This window comes from Neoarius graeffei, chromosome 21, assembly GCF_027579695.1.
Source record: "Neoarius graeffei isolate fNeoGra1 chromosome 21, fNeoGra1.pri, whole genome shotgun sequence".
Lineage (NCBI taxonomy): Eukaryota > Metazoa > Chordata > Actinopteri > Siluriformes > Ariidae > Neoarius > Neoarius graeffei.
Genome location: NC_083589.1, coordinates 3877424 through 3901479, shown reverse-complemented (window position 1 = coordinate 3901479; position 24056 = coordinate 3877424). Strand labels below are relative to the sequence as shown.

At 42.4% G+C, this 24056-nt stretch overlaps 1 protein-coding gene and 1 pseudogene across 2 annotated transcripts in view; one reads left to right on the top strand and one right to left on the bottom strand.

Moving 5' to 3' along the window:
* syt1a (synaptotagmin Ia) overlaps nucleotides 1–24056 on the bottom strand; it is a 183920-nt gene that overhangs the window by 47071 nt on the left and 112793 nt on the right. The window contains exons 3-4 of one of the 2 annotated variants that reach the window (XM_060903782.1): nucleotides 16310–16482; nucleotides 10414–10539 (exon numbers count right to left, since the gene is read on the bottom strand). In XM_060903782.1, coding sequence (XP_060759765.1) covers nucleotides 10414–10539; nucleotides 16310–16482 — 299 coding nt within the window. The remainder of the gene's footprint in view (nucleotides 1–10413; nucleotides 10540–16309; nucleotides 16483–24056) is intronic. The other variant, XM_060903783.1, reaches the window with a different exon arrangement.
* LOC132870061 (guanine nucleotide exchange factor subunit RIC1-like) lies at nucleotides 3978–5703 on the top strand (annotated as a pseudogene).

Sequence of the window (24056 nt, the reverse complement as noted above, 5' to 3'; positions counted from 1 at the left end):
CCGCACACAGAGAGTCAGGGTAGAGTACTGCGTCTGTCTGTCTCACTCATCAGCTTCACACACCGCACAGAGAGAGTCAGGGTAGAGTACTGCGTCTGTCTGTCTGTCTGTCTGTCTGTCTGTCTGTCTCACTCATCAGCTTCACACACCGCACAGAGAGAGTCAGGGTAGAGTACTGCGTCTGTCTGTCTGTCTGTCTGTCTGTCTGTCTGTCTGTCTGTCTGTCTGTCTCACTCATCAGCTTCACACACCGCACACAGAGAGTCAGGGTAGTGTACTGCGTCTGTCTGTCTGTCTGTCTGTCTGTCTCACTCATCAGCTTCACACACCGCACACAGAGAGTCAGGGTAGTGTACTGCGTCTGTCTGTCTGTCTGTCTGTCTGTCTCACTCATCAGCTTCACACACCGCATAGAGGGAATCAGGATAGAGTACTGCGTCTGTCTGTCTGTCTGTCTGTCTGTCTGTCTCACTCATCAGCTTCACACACAGCATATAGAGAGTCAGGGTAGAATACTGCATCTGTCTGTCTGTCTGTCTGTCTGTCTGTCTGTCTGTCTGTCTGTATCACTCATCAGCTTCACATACCGCATATAGAGAGTCAGGGTAGGATACTGCGTCTGTCTGTCTGTCTGTCTGTATCACTCATCAGCTTCACACACCGCATATAGAGAGTCAGGGTAGAATACTGCGTCTGTCTGTCTGTCTGTCTGTCTCACTCATCAGCTTCACACACCGCATAGAGAGAGTCAGGGTAGAATATTGCGTCTGTCTGTCTGTCTGTCTGTATCACTCATCAGCTTCACACACAGCATATAGAGAGTCAGGGTAGAATATTGCGTCTGTCTGTCTGTCTGTCTGTCTGTATCACTCATCAGCTTCACATACAGCATATAGAGAGTCAGGGTAGGATACTGCGTCTGTCTGTCTGTCTGTCTGTCTGTATCACTCATCAGCTTCACACACTGCATATAGAGAGTCAGGGTAGAATACTGCGTCTGTCTGTCTGTCTGTCTGTATCACTCATCAGCTTCACACACCGCACAGAGAGAGTCAGGGTAGGATACTGCATCTGTCTGTCTGTCTGTCTGTCTGTATCACTCATCAGCTTCACATACCGCATATAGAGAGTCAGGGTAGAATACTGCGTCTGTCTGTCTGTCTGTCTGTCTGTCTCACTCATCAGCTTCACAGACAGCATATAGAGAGTCAGGGTAGAATATTGCGTCTGTCTGTCTGTCTGTCTGTCTGTCTGTCTGTCTGTATCACTCATCAGCTTCACACACAGCATATAGAGAGTCAGGGTAGAATATTGCGTCTGTCTGTCTGTCTGTCTGTCTGTCTGTCTGTCTGTCTGTCTGTATCACTCATCAGCTTCACACACCGCATATAGAGAGTCAGGGTAGAATACTGCATCTGTCTGTCTGTCTGTCTGTATCACTCATCAGCTTCACACACAGCATATAGAGAGTCAGGGTAGAATACTGCATCTGTCTGTCTGTCTGTCTGTCTGTCTGTCTGTCTGTCTGTATCACTCATCAGCTTCACATACCGCATATAGAGAGTCAGGGTAGGATACTGCGTCTGTCTGTCTGTCTGTCTGTATCACTCATCAGCTTCACACACTGCATATAGAGAGTCAGGGTAGAATACTGCGTCTGTCTGTCTGTCTGTCTGTATCACTCATCAGCTTCACACACCGCATATAGAGAGTCAGGGTAGAATACTGCATCTGTCTGTCTGTCTGTCTGTCTGTCTGTCTCACTCATCAGCTTCACACACCGCATATAGAGAGTCAGGGTAGAATACTGAGTCTGTCTGTCTGTCTGTCTGTCTGTCTCACTCATCAGCTTCACACACAGCATATAGAGAGTCATACAGAGAGTCAGGGTAAAATACTGCGTCTGTCTGTCTGTCTGTCTGTCTGTCTGTCTGTCTGTATCACTCATCAACTTCACACACAGCATATAGAGAGTCAGGGTAGAATACTGCGTCTGTCTGTCTGTCTGTCTGTCTGTCTGTCTGTATCACTCATCAGCTTCACATACCGCATATAGAGAGTCAGGGTAGGATACTGCGTCTGTCTGTCTGTCTGTCTGTCTGTATCACTCATCAGCTTCACACACAGCATATAGAGAGTCAGGGTAGAATACTGCATCTGTCTGTCTGTCTGTCTGTCTGTATCACTCATCAGCTTCACACACCGCATATAGAGAGTCAGGGTAGGATACTGCATCTGTCTGTCTGTCTGTCTGTCTGTATCACTCATCAGCTTCACACACCGCATATAGAGAGTCAGGGTAGGATACTGCATCTGTCTGTCTGTCTGTCTGTCTGTCTGTCTGTATCACTCATCAGCTTCACACACCGCATATAGAGAGTCAGGGTAGGATACTGCGTCTGTCTGTCTGTCTGTCTGTCTGTCTGTATCACTCATCAGCTTCACACACCGCATATAGAGAGTCAGGGTAGAATACTGCGTCTGTCTGTCTGTCTGTCTGTCTGTATCACTCATCAGCTTCACACACAGCATATAGAGAGTCAGGGTAGAATATTGCGTCTGTCTGTCTGTCTGTCTGTATCACTCATCAGCTTCACACACCGCATATAGAGAGTCAGGGTAGAATACTGCGTCTGTCTGTCTGTCTGTCTGTCTGTCTGTCTGTCTGTCTGTATCACTCATCAGCTTCACACACCGCATATAGAGAGTCAGGGTAGAATACTGCATCTGTCTGTCTGTCTGTCTGTCTGTCTGTCTGTCTGTATCACTCATCAGCTTCACACACCGCATTTAGAGAGTCATATAGAGAGTCAGCTTTACACATCGCACATGGAGGGTCAGGGTAGAATACTGCATCTGTCTGTCTGTCTGTCTGCCTGTATGTTTGTCTGTCTCTGTCACTTATCAGCTTTACACACCACACATAGAAGTTCAGTGTATCATACAGCTTCTGTCTGTCTGTCTGTCTGTCTGTCTGTCTGTCTGTCTGTCTGTCTGTCTGTCTGTCTGTCTGTGTGTCCATAAAGGCAGTTCTCCTTTGAACATAAAAAAATAAAAAATTGGCCATCTTTCTGCCAGTTTACATCCTTCTATTCATTCCTTTATCCATCTATTCATTTATTTAGCCTTCCATTTATGCATCTCTCCATCTATTTATCCAACTATCCATTTACCATCCATCTGTCCATCTATTCTTCTATCCATATATCTATTAATAATACAATTCCCAATAGAGCACCTGCAAAGTATCTATCTATCTATCTATCTATCTATCTATCTATCTATCTATCTATCTATCTATCTATCTATCTATCTATCTATCTATCATCAGTTGAGGATATTCCTATTTGTCCATCTATCCATCAACTGACATCCCTCTATCATCTCTTTTTCTGTTCATTCATCCATTGACCCAGCCTTCATTTGTCCATCCATCTATTCATCCACCCATCTGTATTTTCAGTGTCTCTATGTTTGAGCTCCAAAGTGCCAAAAAACCCAACTATGATGCCTCCATGATTGTCTTTTGTTAGCAACAAGCTCGCCAGCTCACGCTGATGATGATGGTGATGATGATGGTGATGATGATGGTGCATACAGTATTTTGTTCCTCTAAATGACAGTGTGCAGACTCAGTGCTGTAGATTTACCACACAGAGATGTCTGTACGGTGTCTCATGAGAAACCTGTCTGTACAGTACACGTTATTTAAAGCTCAGAGGTGCTGCTGTGTTTACTGTTCACACTGGGAGTGGCCATGTTGATTTGATGTCACTTTTCTGAAGTGAGGGCTGAGGAGACCGGCCCGAGTTCCCGAGTTCCCCATTCCATGTTGAGGGAGAGGGTTTTTTTGGTGTTTCCTAATCACAGGTCAGAAAATCTACAAATTCCAAATGCAGCATTATAGAGTGAGAGAGTGTGAGAGTGTGAGGGTGTGTTTGAGAGGGTGGGTCTTGTACGTGTGTACCTGATGTGAGATGATTCTGGGTCATGCTGATGCTGTGTGTGATGTTGGAGCTCAGAGCTGTGCAGAGCAGCATGAAAAAACCCCAACCATTTCCTCCTGCAGTGTTTCCTCAGTGTAGTGAGAAATAATAAACCTGGAGTTTCACGGCTTTAACCCTTTACAGTCCAGACTTGGATCACTGTTTCAGGAATAATTTCTCCAGCGCACATCTGACCTGTTTTTAGATCATGATAAGTTTCTACATGTTGATTTCTTTCTTTCTTTCTTTCTTTCTTTCTTTCTTTCTTTCTTTCTTTCTTTCTTTCTTTCTTTCTTAAATCCTCTGGAAGTGTCAGAATGAATTTTTATGGTCTGGGAGCTGAAGACAGAGTGTTTAATTAGATCTGAATTTAGGACACGTCCCGAATGCAGGATGACTCATCTATTTTCCTTTGGTGTTTAACCAGAAATGGAGAAATTGAAAGAGATGAAGATGAAAGTGTTTTATTGTTGCATATCTGAATAAGAGAACCCATAGAATCAGACTTTCCCATTATAATCAAAGTAAATCTTGAGTCATCCACTGGAGTCCACTGCTCCATTTATCCAGCTTTCCGTCCATCCATCCATCCATCCATCCATCCATCCATCCATCCATCCATCCATCCATTCAACATGTCCTTCTATCCATTCACTGTACCCTATGTCCATCCTTTCATATATAACATCATTGACTGATTGATTGATTCATCCATCCACAGGACCATCCATCCATTTATTGTCTACCCATCCATTCATCTATAAAATCACTCCTTCCTTCCTTCATTGACAGAAATATCCATCCATCTGTCTTCATCCATCCATCCATCCATCCATCCATCCATCCATCCATCCATCTGTCTCCATCCATCCATTTATTGTGTATCCATCCATTCATCTATAACATCACTCCTTCCTTCCTTCATTGACAGAAATATCCATCCATCTATCCATCCATCCATTTATTGTGTAACCATCCATTCATCTAAAACATCACTCCTTTCTTCCTTCATTGACAGACACATCCATCTGTCTCATCCATCCATCCATCCATCCATCCATCCATCCATCCATCCATCATGTATCCATCCATTCATCTATAACATCACTCCTTCCTTCCTTCATTGACAAATATCCATCCATCTGTCTTCAACCATCCATCCCTCCATCCATCCACCTGTCTCCATCCATCCATCCATCCATCCATCCATCCATCCATCCATCCATCCATCCATCCATCGTGTATCCATCCATTCATCTATAACATCACTCCTTCCTTCCTTCATTGACAAACATCCATCCATCTGTCTTCAACCATCCATCCCTCCATCCATCCACCTGTCTTCATCCATCCATCCATCCATCCATCCATCCATCCATCCATCCATCCATCCATCCATTGTGTATCCATCCATTCATCTATAACATCACTCCTTCCTTCCTTCATTGACAAACATCTATCCATCTGTCTTCATCCATTGATCCATCCATCCATCCATCCATCCATCCATCCATCCATCCATCCATCTGTCTTCATCCATCCATCCATTTATTATGTACCCATACATTCATCTATAACATCACTCCTTCCTTCCTTCATTGACAAACATCCATCCATCTGTCTCCATCCATCCATCCATCCATCTGTCTCCATCCATCCATCCATCCATCTGTCTCCATCCATCCATCCATCCATCCATCCATCCATCCATCCATCCATTTATTGTGTACCCATCCATTCATCTACAGCATCATTCATTCATTTGTTCATTCATTCACTCATTCATCAATGAATCTCCTGATCAATCCATTTTTCCATCCATTCATCCGTATACTGAAATAAATCGATCAGTAACTCGGATGACGCGTGCCCGTGCAGTAAGGAAGTGAATGAACTGAAGAATGATTGTGTTGGTGAAATAACGATGTGAGTGTTTAATATCTGACTGAATTTAGAAACCGCTCTCAGTAATGGACACGTGTTTATCCCAGCGATTCACCTGGAGAACAACAGAATGGATAGTTTTGGAAAGGTTAAATTGTTTGTGTGACATCTGAGAGTAGATCATCTCGCCCTGTCAACTCTGTTTATGAAGGTTAGCTGCTGCTCTTTCACCCCTCAATTAACTGCCATCAGCTCTGAGACATTCATCAGCTCAGGAGAAGAACGGAGGAACGACACACTAAATACAAACACACCACTTTATTAAAGCATGAGGAAGATCTTTCAGTCCATCATGGATGCTGGTTCAGAACCCAGATCTCTCAGGGTCCAGGAGAGATCAAAGTCATCAGAGTTTCTTCTGAAAACATTTAAAATTCCTGCCATTATCTACAGATGGGAGCGAACCAAGTGGTTAGCGACCATCTTTTAACCAACGTTAAAAGTACAAGTTATTTGCATGATAGTGACGTCATACATGCTGCGATAATCAGACTGCGGAAAAAAGACCTTTCCTACTGGGAATCGCTGAATGGTGTCTGTTCACGTTAATGATTAGGGTTTGGGGTTTTCAGCTGGGAAGGGCACCACACACACACACACACACACACACACACACACACACACACCCCTTTCTAGCTCTGTTACACAGTAAAATCCCCAGTGTTGAATTAACACCCAGAGTGTTGATTTAACACCCTACTGTGTTTATATATGTCCAATTGGACACAAATAAACTCTGAAAGTGTTAATTCAACACTGGGGAATTCGCTGTGTACTGATAAAGTAGCTACTTTTACACCTTATTTTATGATACAGATCAAATTTCACCTCAGAATGGACCAGAACTGGAAGCAAATACCGTTTTCTCTGTACCGTGTCCTTCCTGATCCAAGTGAATGACATTATTGACATTATTTTTCACTGTGGATAATCCTGAAGGTCGAATAAGTCTTTAAAGTGTTATTAGACTTAAAAAGAGAAATATTTCCTGGGCCTTTCAGTGAATTTAGGGCTGGTGTTCACGGCAAACTCGATCCCAAACCACACCAATTAAACACAAGGAAATACACACAGTCTCACTTTCAGTTTGGACGTTCACATAGATATGACCTGCTCACACTGGGACAACTGGCGACATTATTATTATTATTATCTCCTCTCATCTCATTATCTCTAGCCGCTTTATCCTGTTCTACAGGGTCGCAGGCAAGCTGGAGCCTATCCCAGCTGACTACGGGCGAAAGGCGGGGTACACCCTGGACAAGTCGCCAGGTCATCACAGGGCTGACACATAGACACAAACAACCATTCACACTCACATTCACACCTACGCTCAATTTAGAGTCACCAGTTAACCTAACCTGCATGTCTTTGGACTGTGGGGGAAACCGGAGCACCCGGAGGAAACCCACGCGGACACGGGGAGAACATGCAAACTCCTCACAGAAAGGCCCTCGCCGGCCACGGGGCTCGAACCCGGACCTTCTTGCTGTGAGGCGACAGCGCTAATCACTACACCACCGTGTCGCCATTATTATTATTATATTAAGTATTGTACATTAACTTGAGGGCGGCACGGTGGTGTAGTGGTTAGCGCTGTCGCCTCACAGCAAGAAGGTCCGGGTTCGAGCCCCGTGGCCGGCGAGGGCCTTTCTGTGTGGAGTTTGCATGTTCTCCCCGTGTCCGCGTGGGTTTCCTCCGGGTGCTCCGGTTTCCCCCACAGTCCAAAGACATGCAGGTTAGGTTAACTGGTGACTCTAAATTGACCGTAGGTGTGAATGTGAGTGTGAATGGTTGTCTGTGTCTATGTGTCAGCCCTGTGATGACCTGGCGACTTGTCCAGGGTGTACCCCGCCTTTCGCCCGTAGTCAGCTGGGATAGGCTCCAGCTTGCCTGCGACCCTGTAGAACAGGATAAAGCGGCTACAGATAATGAGATGAGATGAGACATTAACTTGTATGAGGAGTAAAGTTTCAGCGGGGTCTCTGATCATTAGATTGTACGGTTAATCAACTACTTTCATTTTCGAACACGCAAAACACACTGAGATGAAATTCATTGGCCATACTGTGTCAGGACCAACGTAGAGACTGATAATGTCATTAAATAATCAGTCTTACTAATTATACACTTTCATTTTATTGGACGTTTGACTGAAAATTAAAACGACAAAATTATAACAAGTTGACTGATCAAACATTAACTGAGAATGATATTAATAATACTTATTAAAGGAGGTTAGAGTGTACGTCTTGAATATCATTCACATTTTTTAAAATGACGTCTTAATTATAATTAAAATCCCATGGATAATTAATGAGATGGGTTTTTTAACACGATGTTAAATTTAATCTGTTAGTGCTGTTCCATGTGAGGAAGATCCTGTGGAAATTATATCAGTGGGGTCTAATCAGTTTAGACGGTAAAGTTTAACTGTTTGATTGACGGTGGCTTTTCTTCACTGCCTATCAACAAACCAGCGATTTTTAAAACACGTCTATTGTTTGATGGAGCTGGATTATGTCTGGAAACTTCAGTGACAATCGGATGAAGTTCTGTATTCCAGGACGTGATAAAAACCAATAAACTGCTCCATTAAAGACTTTAAGTAGCATATAATTGCCAGTTATTCCACGAAATCAAGTCGTACATGAGCTGATAGTCGACGAGGCGCATAGCACCAAGATTGAGTGGAATAACTGTTTTATTCTATCCACACTCACTGGATTTTGAGAAACGGAGCATTGTTATTTATTTATTTTTGCAAATTCCATAAATAAAAGCTTTATACAAAACGTCCGACAAAATCATTTCCGCTTAGAATGTAAACAAACCGGCAAAATGATGGGAGCAATTTGTGAAAAATGCGATTATAATAATAATAATTACGTTTTTTACCATCAAATACTTTCATTCCATATTTTGTTTTTTTGAGAGTTTCTTCTTCTTCTTCTTTAGGTTTTTTTTTTGTCGGTTGGCAAACCAACATAAAGGTGCATTACTGCCACCGACTGGGCTGGAGTGTGGAACAGGAGCCATTGGGGGAGAAAACTATATTCTTTTATCCATTTCTGTTTCTTTTAAAGGAGAACTGAAGGCACATTTTTTTATCATCAGAATTCTACTTCTCATTTTATTAAATATCGGAATGCATTTTTGATCGCTATTTTGTCGCTGCTATAGCAAGTTATGAGTGTCTGAAATGCGCTCTGTAATATATCAGTCCATATGTCAAAGCAATGGCTGTAAACGAGATTCGTTGAGACCTGTGCGAGACATCGTAGGACGGAAGTAAAACGTACAGCGGAAATCAAAGTGACCGACCCTGTGTCCGAAATCGCTCACTCGTTCACTACTCCCTACTCACTATATAGGGAATTACTGTATAGAGGACTATACAGTGAGCTCACTGGTAAAATGAAAAAACGCTTTCGGACACTACTCCATCACGCTGGTATTTACATCATTACTGTCACACAATTAAAACGGGCCAAATCAGTCAGCTGGTGGGTTTCAAAATAATAAATACGTGTGTGTTTTTGTGATAAATCCATATTATACTGAGCGCATTTCACACATTAATCAGTACACAGTCCCTGCAGCTTTCAGTTCTTTTAAATCAAGGCTGAATACTTTCTTCTTTGCCGCTGCCTTTTATTAAATCACATTTAAGACTTTTAATTTGATTTCTTTCAGCGCGACCACAAAAAAAGCCACGCGCGCCCTCTTTCGAATGCTGACGTAATCAAGACGGAAGTTTTGTTTGTTTTGATAGCAATCAGGAAAGTTTGAAAAAAGTCGGCGGTAATCGTCATTTAAACTCGTTTTTGTGCAATACTTCGTTTGGAAAACAGTTTTCAAAATGACACCTGACGTTTTGAAGTCTCGCACAAGTCTTGTGAAGATCGCGCGGATAAGCGACGCCTGCCGTGGACCAAACGAACTAAATTCAACACGGCGAAAAACCGAATAGGCCGATAAGTATAATATTTTATTGCGATTAGTTGCCGACACGAGTCACGATATAAGGCTACTAAAACCGAAAACGTACTTGAATAAGACGTTAATTAAGAAATAAAGCAAGTTTAAAAATGACTTCAGTTCCCCTTTAAACACCTGATAACATTTTTTGGGGTTTTGTTTTCGAGTCGAGTTTTTATTTCGTCCTCGGTTGCTTCAGGAACACGCTCCGCCATTTTGTTTTTCTTTACTCACAGTATATGAGCTGATATCCTAGTAGTAGAGCAGCCAATCAGAGCATGCGATTGCTCATATCCAGTGAATGTGGGTCGGATATAAAATATTCAATGCTACATAGACGTAATGTTCTTAAAAATCTGCTGGAAATCTTTTGTGTTGGGTTTTTGGTGATCTTTGTGATCCTTTAAAGAATACTGCTGTATTATTTGCTCCAAAGAACCTTCATGATGACAAATCAATACTACTTACATCACACACACACACACACACTCCAGATTCTTACCGTGTTCTCTGTGAAATTGTAATCCAGTGAGTATTGTAATTTGCCCAGTTTTTCTTGCTCCTTAGGCTCGGCTTCCTTTTCACCCTCCGAGAGTCCGGTCTCCACTTCGTCTTCGTCCTTCAGAGCCTGAAGGAGACATCCACCAAGAGTCAGTCCGCTCGGCCCCATTTCCTGAAGCTGAGCCGCCAAGCCATCGTCTCCTGTATAAACCTCTTTTACAGGGATCGAGCACTAAAAACACCACAGTGATCAACACTACGACATGCTTGGTGATGGAGTTCAACCCCAAACCGTGGACCCCCATCACAGCCCCATCAGCACTGTCTGGTTGCCTCGACAGTGTCGTCCTGATCACCAATCATCAAATGATTTGCAGAGAGGATGAGCGTAATGGGGGGCGCAAGCATTTTGGGAAAATCGAGCTTCTCAGAAGCAGATCGGAATCTTTCTCGTGAATGTTTCAGGCATGGAAAATAAATCAGAAGAAGGGATGTGGAGTGTGGTGTTAAGTGTGAGTTCGTTCACTTCTGGCTCGTCTGTGAGGCGTGTGAGGGCTCAAACGTGCTCAGACTCTCATTCAGTGGAGGATACATCTCTATCTGAGGCTAGATTTGTCAGTAAAGCATGCACGGCATTCTCGTTCCCCAAAACAGGTTCTCTCAGTGACCCCTGAACCCTTTGCATCATGCTCGTAGGAAGTGGTAAATAAAAAGAAAACAAACAAACAAACAAACAAACAAACAAAGGGCTGGTAACGAACATGGGGCCTGTCCTGTCAGTTGTCAGGTTAATATTTTGTGAGAGCAAAAGGCTGAACAAAATTGATTTCTGTTCTTCAGGTTTGACCTTCACAGCTAATTAAGATTTTCCTTCAACACATCATGCTCGGATCATCGAGCTGCAATTTTTATACGTTTTGTGTTAGTTTTCGTGGTTCACACCGCGTTGCTTAGCAAATTGATTTCCTGTTTGTGATTTTTTCATAAGACAAGGAAAATCTTGATCGGCTCACTTCCGACTAGTAAAGAAGTTTGCAAACTGGATATCCAATCATGTGAGATTTTAACTCGTGTCAAAATACTGACGCAATACGCTCCCCGGCCACTTTAATAGGAACTTGTTGCTGTTGATTCTAAGATCCCTGTTCTTGGCTGCAGGATGGAACCCAATGTGTTCTTCTTTCTGCTATTGCATGCTGAGATGCTTTTCTGCTCACCACGAGTGTAAAGAGTGATTATATGAGTTACTATACCCTTCCTTCCTGGCAAAAAAGCTCCAACCACCTCGAATCTGTCCATTTTCTGATCTCTGAGCCTCTCTTATCAACAAGGCGTTTGCTTACTTTCCACCCACAGAACTGTCGCTCGCTCGCTCGGTGATGTTTTTTGTTTTCCGCACCATTCTGTGTAAACTCTAGAGACTGTTGTGTGTGAAAACCCCAGGAGGAGATCAGCAGCTTCTGAAATACTCACACCAAAAATACTCATCTGGCTCAAACCGACACCCGTGCCACAGCGAAAGAAAGAAAGAAAGAAAGAAAGAAAGAAAGAAAGGCCGAATCCCATTTCACCCCTTGGACCAACCCCTTGGCCCTTCCCCTCCATTTTGCGCGTTCACGTGAAGGGGTAGGGGTATCCCAATCCCAGTTAACGCGGAGGGGTAGGGGAAGGGGTAGGGCTTCTGTACCCCTCCAAACGGAGATTTTCCTGGAGCTGACTCCGAACGAAGGGGTTTGAGTGATTTCCCACAATGCCATGCGGATTTCAGCGAGATTTCATGCGGATTTCAGAAAGATGGCGGTTCCCGCGGCGAAAGATTGTCATAAATGTATTTTCTCCATTATTTACGTGTTTTAAGTTGTTATCCAGAGGAAACACGCCGCTTGATTCGCTTTCGAGCTGAGAATGAGCAGCGATTTCTGAAATCCAAGCTGCTGCTAAAAAGCTTTGGGAGTGAGTATTGTTTTCGGTTGCTTGACTGCGTACGTTTTGTTCTGTTATTCTCGCTTTTATTGTTTACATGAGTGTTCTGACACCTCATTCTGTCGGATGTGGTGCACGAAGCGCCAAAGATATCCCATTCAGTGGTGTTAGTTAACAAATCACACCCTGCCAGCAGAGATTTCTGGTTCTGGCTCTGACTGTAGCGGCTGGTCGCAGCCAATGACGCATTTGGTCGCGTTTTGCTAACGTAAACGCTGACGGAGGTACGCGATGACGTATGCGATCGTTGAAGGGCTATCCCAATACGTAAGAGTTGAATTTCAAGCCCTATCCCTTGTAGCTCAGTTTCAAGGGGAAGGGCCAAGGGGAAGGGGGAGGGGAAGGGGGAGGGGTAGGGGTAGAAATTAGAATTGGGATTGGGCCAAAGAAAGGCGCACAAAAATTGAGATCACAATTTTTCCCGTTCTGATGTTTGAACATTAACTGAAGCTCTTGATTTGTATCTGCATGATTTGATGTCGAGGGATCGGCTGAGAAGAGAACGGCAGAAAACAGCAGGTGGATGGAGGGGTGTTCCTAATAAAGTGGCCAGTGAGTGTATAAGATTCTATGTTAGTAACCAGATGGTTCAAATCCCAGGACTATCAGATAGAGTGAGGAGGAGCTTTAACTCTTTAAACTCAGGAATTTTCTTCAGGTGTATTTCTTCCAGAAATGGTGAATGGTTAATTTTACTTCCTGTTCCTGTGTGGCGACTTTTTGCAACCCCGGAACTATCGAGCCTCGTAGTTCCAGTCGAGACGTAAAGTAAAACATGTCTGGGTGAAAGAATACATTTCAGGTAAAGGAAACAGGGACTTTTAGTTTGGATTGGTGCTTTGGATAAAAGCATCGGCCAAATCAACACAAATCTGGTGAAAGTTGTTCATTGTTACTTAATGAAATGGTATAAAATATGTATTTTTAAAGTCCTGCCTGATTATCTGCTATCTTCTGTGATCTCCTTGACCTTTTGAAAGCCTCGAGAAAGAAGTACGATTTTCAAAAGAGTATCTCGAGGATTCAAAGATCATGCCAGTCATTGTGAAAAAGCTTTTTGCATAATTTGTACGGATAATGAGTCGCGCGGTCATCTCCCGCTGGACGTGTTGTCAGAGTCGAAAGTTCAAGCGGGTGAAACGAGGGACTGTGACTACAAAACGCACCAGCTCAAAACATTCGGTCACAAAATAAATAATGAGAAATCAATGTGGTTCAGCCTTGTCCAAGCGAAACCCAAGTGCTTTATATTCATTCCTGTGTGTATAGTTATACATATATATGTGCATACCCAGCGTTACACACATATATAGTGTAGATAGACATGTACAGTGTGCAGTATTACACATTTCTCTCTAAGGCTTTAAGTCAAGAGGCTAAACAACATCATCGCAGCAGGCTAAAGAAGATCCAACAGCAATTAGGAACCTACCGCCAGTGCCAATCCCGAAAAGTCATCAAAACACAGATAAGGAAGGACATAGAAGGAAGAAACACAAATTAAAACACACCGCACAAACACACAGGGCAAACACATGTGTATGGGCGTACCGGGAGAAATGACCAATCAGAAACTCAAAGCTCTTTTTATCACACGCTACTGTCGTGAAGGATATGAGTGAAGATTAGCACTAATGATGGAACGCAATGTCGGGTGTGTTCAAGAACGTCTCTAACACGACCTCCCCTTAGTGAAAGTCCTAAACTCCCCAAATCAGCCGTTCTTGCACTAAATTTAAAAAGCATTAAATTCCCCAAATCAAATCCGATATTCCCAAAGACCTAAATCGGCAAATTCCTGTATTTACGTTCCAAGGATTCCATATCCCCAGAATCTTGTTTAGTTTCCTTGACAAATAGAGGTTTAACGCTAATAATGCAAGTGTTCACGTTTTATTTCCGTGTGTGTGTTTGTGTGTGTGTGACTTTAAAGTAGTTCTAGAATTTTAGAACCCACTATTGATGAAAATGTAGTATAAGGGTATATATTCAATGTATGCAAATTAAAATAAAAAATTTCCCCATCAAAGGGGTGTATTTGAGCGACAAAACCGAGCTTCTGGGAAGCATTTCCTGGAAATCCCAGTCGGGAGTCACGTGACCGATGACGTAGTAAATTGACCAGGATGGCAGCATCCAGTATAAACACAAGCGAAATGAGTGAATCAGACAGCGATTATTCAGACAAAATTGCGTCTGAAGACGAAAGTGAATCGTGTTCCAGTCGAGGTGAGTCGATGCACAACATTTTTTCTACTAAATCAGAGGTCTGGGCCGAAATGTGCGTCGTGATCGGCAGTATATTTGGGGCGAACCGATGGCGTTCAAGCGGCCTTTCCAACAACACGGAAATGACTGCAGCTGTCAATTTTCGTGGGTTGAAACGTCAACAAATTCACTGTTACATCCGACAATATACTATACGGACACATCGAATGCCAACTGCCTCTATTAATATCGTATTTTGAAACAATGGACGCGTTATAAGTGTGCCAACACGATCTAAAGTCGGTAGAAACAGTGTCCTGCTGTGAGTGAGTGCTGTTTGTTTGTATGTATAATAGGCTAGATTATGATGGATGGAGACTGGTAGTGGTAATAACGTATACATGGTAGGCCTTTAGGCCTATGTGAAATAATAGCTCGCGTGACTCAGACAATGACATTTTTGGCTAGGGCCTACTCTCCTAGGCCTTAAAAATCCCTTTCTTTTTGTATCCCAAGGCAACGGCAACAGAGTTTTTTGGCTCAAAACTCTCAGGCGTGAAGTGGTCTGAACATAACGCAGCGGAATTCCAAGCAGGAGTACCATACCGACCGAGTGGTCCTCGCCAGTCTGCCCTCGTCTGCTTTACTTGCCGGTTCCACTCAGCGAGATCGTATCCATTATTCTTATCAGGATCAGGGAACTGATGCAGAGATACTCCGTCTTTGTTGGTTTTAGAACAGCCGTACGCGACACACTTTTTTACCATCGTATACAGTGGAAATAATCCGTAGATCCGCGAATTGTCACTCACAGTCACAGTATGTACAGGAAGTGAGCTGTCTAGCTTGTCAATTTACTACGTCATCGGTCACGTGATCGCGGCGCAATTTTTTGCTCGTGGGCTATCGCAGAAAATCCTCTATAAAATCATTACGGATAAACATTTTTAGTGATTTTTTTTTGTAATATACTACAAATATTAGTTTTCATCGTTACATGCAAAGGTGATTTTCAAATTCTAAAACTACTTTAAAAGTGTATGTCTTCAATTGCAAATAGGAATTAAACTGCTTCCGGCCTTCCAACTCCTCACACGGCAAATTAAGGCAACTTTGGCAATTATTCATTTAAAAGTGTGTCACAGTGTGTGCTATATGTCAATTAGTATGCAAAGCGAGGTCAGAGTGCCGCTGTTACAATTTGTGCTATAATTTGTGGGTGCGTTGTTAAAAAAGGGGGTGAGCCTCGTTATTGCTCTCACTCCCCAGCATTAATTAGCTACTGTCATTTCTCTGGGTTGATCCCATTTCATAGTTTAGCAATAATAATAAATATAATAAATATAATAACAACAACAATATGCAGCACTACAAAAAAAAACAAGGAAATAAAACCAAACAGGAATGTACAGAACTTAAAAATGTATATGTTTCGCTAACAGAAAGCAAGGCTTGTTATGCTTTTGTGCCATTTACCATGCCAGGTTTTCAATCCTGTAAAGTCAGCAGTCAAGCAACAGCATTAACAGACATTTTATTTTATCAATCAGTGCAGATTTAATATCAACACTTTTAGCCAAATAGCATTAAAATGCATGTGAGTGATAGAAAATGCTAGAATAAATTCAGCATCAGTGTCCTCATGCGTTCTCCACTGATTAAAACAAGGCAAAGCTGGATGCACAGTGGTTCGAAAGTGTGTTTACCTCCGTCTTGGCTCCGTCTATCACATCCTTCATGTTGATGGCGTTCTTGCCCTTGTCCTTGCCCTTTTTCTTGTTCTTCTTCTTGAATATCCATTTTTTGCAGATGCAGAAGCAGCAGGATACGACAAGAACCACAGCCACGAATGCAATGGCCACAATGGCCCATGTTGGCACTGCAATGGAAAAAAAAAATGTTAGTATTGGATGGAAGACCATCTGTGTTCTCAGTCCACAAGGATCTGAGTCTATGAGGTTCTCAGGCTTCTGCTCTCAAGTATAACCATGAGATTTTCAGGGTTGTATTTCCACGATCCTATGTTTAAAATAAACATTATCTTCTCAGGGTCCTGTTCCCAAGTTCCTATGTACCCAGCACTCAATGTTCACTACTTCCTATGTTCCCAGTCCACTAGGTTCCTAGATCTTAGGATCCTATTCCTAAGTTCCTAATTTACCAGGGATCTGTGTTCAGAAGTTTCATTCTAGGGTCCTATGGTCCAAGACTGCTAGTTTCTCAGAGTTCTGCTGACAAGTTCCTATGTTCCCAGGCCTCTATGTTTCCAATTACCCATGTTTTCAGGCCACAATATTCTCATAGTCTTGTTTCTGATGTTCACAGGGTTGTTCCCAGACCACTAGGGTCTCAGAATCAAGTTCAGAGGCCATGAGGGTCTCAGAGTCCAAGTTTCAAGGCCACAAGGGTCTCAGGATCAAGTTCAGACATTCTGATATCCCCAGGAACTACATTTCCAGAATACCCAGGGCTGTATGTTCCCAGTCCACTAGACTCTCAGGATTCTGTTCCCAGGTTCCTATGTTCTCAGGGTTCTATGTTCAGAAGGTCCTATGTTCCCAGGCCACTATATTCTTGGGGTTCTGTCCCCAGGCCACTATATTCTCAAGACTCTGTCCCCAGGCCACTAGATTATCAAGGTCCTGTTCCCAGGTTCCTATGTTGTCAGGGTTCTATGTTCAGAAGGTCCTATGTTCCCAGGCCACTATATTCTTGGGGTTCTGTCCCCAGGCCACTAGATTATCAGGGTCCTGTTTCCAGCTTCCTATGTTGTCAGGGTTCTATTATCAGAAAGTCCTGATCCCAGGCCACTATATTCTTGGGGTTCTGTCCACAGGCCACTAGATTATCAGGGTCCTGTTCCCAGGTTCCTATGTTACCAGGGTTCTATGATCAGAAGGTCCTGTTCCCAGGCCACTAGATTCTCAAGGTTCTGTCCCCAGGCCACTAGATTATCAGGGTCCTGTTCCCAGGTTCCTATGTTGTCAAGGTTCTATGATCAGAAGGTCCGATGTTCACAGGCCACTAGATTCTCAAGGTTCTGTCCCCAGGCCACTAAATTATCAGCATTCTGTCCCCAGGTTCCTATGTTACCAGGGTTCTATGATCAGAAGGTCCTATGTTCCCAGGCCACGAGATTCTCAGGATTCTGTCCCCAGGACACAAGATTATCAGGGTCCTGTTCCTAACTTTCTTTGTTTCCAGGCCTCTATGATTACCTATGTTTTTTGTATAATTATGTATGTTTTCAGGCCACTAAGTTCTCAGGATTCTGTTCCCACATTTGAGTGTCCCCAGGACCTACACACCCTGAATCCTTTGTTCTCAAAATTCTGTTCTCGGTCCCATAGTCCTATGCTATTAAAAAATGAACCCTTACAGTTTATCTTTGCAGGGCCATATGCTCCCACAGCATTATTTTATCCAAGCTCAGCTTTCCATGGTCCTACATTCTCAGGGTTCCTTGTTCTCAAAGTCATATTTTCTTTCTCTGAATTTTTTTGTTGTAGTACTGTAGGGTTCTTGGAACGTGGAACCCAGGAACATATGAATGACTCCCTTTGTTGGTAGCATTTAGCTAATAACATTTGCTTTTTTTTAAAACCTTATTTAATGTAAAGTTTAATTCTAGTCCACAAAATTAGTTAATCAGGTATCACACATCTGAATAAGTAATAAGACCACCACAGGCCTTAGCGTTACGTGACTAACACTGGAGTCAAAATGGCTGCCATAATGATATACATTGGGTATTTGGGGGTAAAGTTTAGCTTGGGTCTAATAGAGCCGTACTCATGAGGATGAGTAGACTAATTTTCACATGCATGAGCATTTCAACTTGGCACCTAGTAATGGTACCTGAGGAAAAATGGCTTCCATAATGAATCACACATTTATTTTTGAATAAAGTTTAGCTTGGTCTCATATACATAGCTGTACCCATTAGGATCAGTACCATAATGTCCACTAAAATAAGCACTTCTGTTAAGTGAGTAGCACTGGAGCCTGAGCCAACATGTTTTATTTTGGTTCCTTCTTGGGCTGCTTTATTTGCTTACTTAATTGGGTTTGTTTGGAATAGTGTTAGGATTAAGTGCCTTGCATTTTAACCAAGATAGCTGCCATTATAAATTTGTAAGCAGTATACCAATACCACTCTGCATTATTTTCTTTAAGAGCATTTTCCTGAGCTGCATTATTTGTACTTTGTAATGCAGCATCCTTACTGAGTCAGAGACGAAGCGGTGTTCTACCTGCCGCTAACAGCACTTTGATCAATAAAAAGAGAAGACGCTGCTGTCTAGACAGGGGCCACTTAATGATCTCGACATGAACAGAGACGTTTAAACACTCGAGTGAGAGTCTTCGGCCAATTTAGTGAGAATAACAAATGGTGGCATTCTACCTTGGTCAGGAAGAACTGTTTCAGGATCCTGACACTATTGTGCCAATCACCAGCAGTGGAGGGTTTATTTAATCAGTGACAGATGTGTTTGTCCTAAATGAGTCTTTCCTCTTGAGGAAAGAAAATATCCAAGAATGTCACTGAGGCAAGAATGAAGCCCAAACAGGAGAGAAAGTTCTGCTTTTCTGCATCCCTCATCAGCGAAACAATAGAACCATCGACTCCAGACAGGAAGTAAACACTTTTCAGAATCCATCTTTGACTAAATACAGCTTACAGCTTTAGCTTGTGCTGACAGGCGAAGACACGCTGCTGTCCTCCTCTGCACAGAGACAGGACTAACAGCCTCCTGCCAGCCGCAGGAGACACGTCTGAGCTAAAACCAGCCGTGTTACATGGCCCAACATGCTGTAGACACTCGAAACACGCCTCCTCGTGTGCTGGAATTAATCAGGCAAGATTTTCTGTGTAAGAAAAATCCTGTTAGAGAAGCGTACAGTAATTACACCTTCTGATCTAAAAACACCAAGCACCTAATGATCAAGGCACCATCTTTAGACAAAATGGATAGTACAAGTTTCTACAAACAAACCTGCCAAATTTCACCCCTTCTTTTTGAAGTGATGCACATCAGAGGGGTAGAAAGTGCAAGATGGTCTGTTTGTGGTTGGAGACACTGAAAGACACACGGTTCAGAGGAATAACCCTCCGTGTGTGTTACTGCTCCAGTAAGATCCTGAGTGATGGTGTGGTGTGATGAAGTGGAGTTCATGCTAACACCCTGAAGTTGATTATTTTCCAATAACTGCACATTCCCAAGAGTTTTATTCCTTTTATACTGACAGTGGTGCTTGAAAGTCTGTGAACCTTTTAGAATTTTCTATATTTCTACATAAATATGACCTAAAACATCATCAGATTTTCACACAAGTCCTAAAAGTAGATAAAGAGAACACAGTTAAACAAATGAGACAAAAATATTATACTTGGTCATTTATTTATTGAGGAAAATGATCCAATATTACATATCTGTGAGTGGCAAAAGTATGTGAAGCTTTGCTTTCAGTATCTGGTGTGACCCCCTTGTGCAGCAATAACTGCAACTAAACGTTTGCGGTAACTGTTGATCAGTCCTGCACACCGGCTTGGAGGAATTTTAGCCCGTTCCTCCGTACAGAACAGCTTCAACTCTGGGATGTTGGTGGGTTTCCTCACATGAACTGCTCGCTTCAGGTCCTTCCACAACATTTCCATTGGATTAAGGTCAGGACTTTGACTTGGCCATTCCAAAACATTCACTTTATTCTTCTTTAACCATTCTTTGGTAGAACGACTTGTGTGCTTAGGGTCGTTGTCTTGCTGCATGACCCACCTTCTCTTGAGATTCAGTTCATGGACAGATATCCTGACATTTTCCTTTAGAATTCGCTGGTATAATTCAGAATTCATTGTTCCATCAATGATGGCAAGCCGTCCTGGCCCAGATGCAGCAAAACAGGTCCAAACCATGATACTACCACCACCATGTTTCACAGATGGGATAAGGTTCTTATGCTGGAATGCAGTGTTTTCCTTTCTCCAAACATAATGCTCCTCATTTAAACCAAAAAGTTCTATTTTGGTCTCATCCATCCACAAAACATTTTTACAATAGCCTTCTGGCTTGTCTACATGATCTTTAGCAAACTGCAGACAAGCAGCAATGTTGTTTTTGGAGAGCAGTGGCTTTCTCCTTGCAACCCTGCCATGCACACCATTGTTGTTCAGTGTTCTCCTGATGGTGGACTCATGAATATTAACATAAGCCAATGTGAGAGAGGCCTTCAGTTACTTAAAAGTTACCCTGGAGTCCTTTGTGACCTCGCTGACTATTACATGCCTTGCACTTGGAGTGATCTTTGTTGGTCGACCACTCCTGGGGAGGGTAACAATGGTCTTGAATTTCCTCCATTTGTACACAATCTGTCTGACTGTGGATTGGTGGAGTCCAAACTCTTTAGAGATGGTTTTGTAACCTTGTCCAGCCTGATGAACGTCAACAACGCTTTTTCTGAGGTCCTCAGAAATCTCCTTTGTTCGTGCCATGATACACTTCCACAAACATGTGTTGTGAAGATCAGACTTTGATAGATCCCTGTTCTTTAAATAAAACAGGGTGCCCACTCACACCTGATTGTCATCCCATTGATTGAAAACACCTGACTCTAATTTCACCTTCAAATTCACTGCTAATCCTAGAGGTTCACATACTTTTGCCACTCACAGATATGTAATATTGGATCATTTTTCAATAAATAAATGAGCAAGTATAATAGTTTTGTCTCATTTGTTTAACTGGGTTCTCCTTATCTACTTTAAGGACTTGTGTGAAAATCTGATGATGTTTTAGGTCATATTTATGCAGAAATAGAGAAAATCCTAAAGGGTTCACAAACTTTCAAGCACCACTGTACCTACCTACCAAAGCGAGCGAGCTCGGAACTGATCATTGACTCACTGCCTCCATGATTTCCTATCTTCCATCGCTTTCATCAAATTTCTCCTGTTCATAGTTGTATCTTTTCAGAGCTGATTAATGTGGTTTTTTTCTTGGTCTGCCACTACTTCTCCTTCCATGCGTCGGCTCCCACAGCACCGGGTCACTTTTTTCTCCAAGAGTCACCTGAAAATCTCAATCTGTGCTCACGGATGGTTTCACTCAGGGGTGGTAGATATTTGTATAATGCATTATTTATGAGTTTTTGCTGCCATGATACACTTAGAACAATTCTGAGCATTTTTGTGTCAGTCCCACTGAACCTTCTCTCAAGAGCTTCTGTTCACGTCCAGCATTCAGCTCCTTTCCTTTTATACTACAGGAATTACAATCACAATCCAGGACTCAAAAGTACCGTGCTGTGACCAGACAATATAAGACATGATGACCTCGCAGCATCAGACCCGACAGAATAGGCTGAAAAGTTTTTGGTGCTTTGAGGTAGAAACTTTTTTTTTTTTTTTTCTCCAATTTTAGAAGCTTGATATATTTTTTGTCATGAGGAAAATAAGTTAGTGTGGTCTCTGGAGGATGAGCTTTGCTAGTGTTTTCCTCAGACAGCTCTTGCAAGAAGAGAAAGAGGTGGAGAAAAAAGAAAAATCAATGCACTGTTGACAAAATCGATGTGAGCTCTTCTGCGAGGAAAAACAGTGAGCGATGGTCTAAAGTAACGTGGCAGTGCCTGGATCTCGGCATCGGCCCCGTGATGGATGAGGGAAGAGACGGTGCTGGTGCACTCAGGCTGCTCTCCTGATAATGCTGTTTAGAACATTAAAACAGATTCCGCAGGGGAGCTGATGAGGAATTTCAGACCTGCTCGAGTCAGAGCGTAAAAATAATTGGGCGAGAATATTAGGCTAATTCTGTAGCAGCTCTCTGAGGGAATGGTACGGGGCAAAAAAGGTGTTTGCACCAGTGATGGTTCCACACTGAACATGAAAGAAATGAAGTTAATTAAAAATGTGTCGAAAAACCCTGGGTTTAACTCGGCCTGCTCGCATTTTCCTCTCCTTTTGCTAGCTTTCGTTTCTTTAGCACGCTAGTTTCGTCTTCTGTTCACTAGCTTCGTTTTCCCGTCAGTAAGGGTGTTTTCACACTTGGTCCCTTTCAGCCATCTCACCGAACTCAGATCGATGACAGCATTTTTTGTGCATATGTGAACACTCCAACCGTACCCAGACCCCTTTAAAGCGAACCGAACTGAGACCACCTCAGGAGGTGGTCTCAGTATGGTTCGCTAAAAATCAACGGTACGGTTCGCCTAATCTGCGCATTGTGAACAAAAAGCGCACCGGGTTCACTTCGCCTTTTTCACTGTAGTTTAACCTTCTTCGTTTGCCGTAGTTGGTCACGTGACTGTAGCAGGGAAACTCAACTTCCTTTTGGAACTTACCACAGCCGCTTTACAGTTCTCTGAACGTAATTACTGACTGATGAGTCGGCCACAATAATATAACTATATAATGTATTTATTTATTTATATAAATATATATATATAAATATAAAAATATATATAAATATATTAAAATTATATATATATATATATATATATATATATATATATATATATATATATTAATGGGGCGGCACGGTGGTGTAGTGGTTAGCGCTGTCGCCTCACAGCAAGAAGGTCCTGGGTTCGAGCCCCGGGGCCGGCGAGGGCCTTTCTGTGCGGAGTTTGCATGTTCTCCCCGTGTCCGCGTGGGTTTCCTCCGGGTGCTCCGGTTTCCCCCACAGTCCAAAGACATGCAGGTTAGGTTAACTGGTGACTCTAAATTGACCGTAGGTGTGAATGTGAGTGTGAATGGTTGTCTGTGTCTATGTGTCAGCCCTGTGATGACCTGGCGACTTGTCCAGGGTGTACCCCGCCTTTCGCCCGTAGTCAGCTGGGATAGGCTCCAGCTTGCCTGCGACCCTGTAGAAGGATAAAGCGGCTACAGATAATGAGATGAGATATATATTAATTAATATTATATATATATATATATATATGAGTGATTCCACGCTTATGGGTACTGAAATGGGGACATGAACTTATTCACCTAAAACCATTTCTTTTTTTACCATCAGGTCACAAAACATGTAATCTTTAATGAATGATATGTTAAAAGATAACTTTAATTTTCTGAGATGTAATAAAAACATATTTATATGCCAAAGTCAAGCCTATGAGTTCCAAAATGATGTCTGTTACATTACTTCTGTTACGATTGTCCATCTCGCGTCTGTTACAAATTAATTACAATCTAGCTATATACCATGTTAATCTTATTGAAAGAATGTGTATGTTTATTCTACTACACATGTTTATTAATTATATTTGCTAAAACATCGCCTTCCTATGTTTCAAAAAGTAATTCTACATTGTTAAAATTGAGAATCTATATGTCCACAACACTTCTGTTACGTTCTGACTTTGGCATATAAATATGTTTTTATTACATCTCAGAAAATTAAAGTTATCTTTTAACATATCATTCATTAAAGATTACATGTTTTGTGACCTGATGGT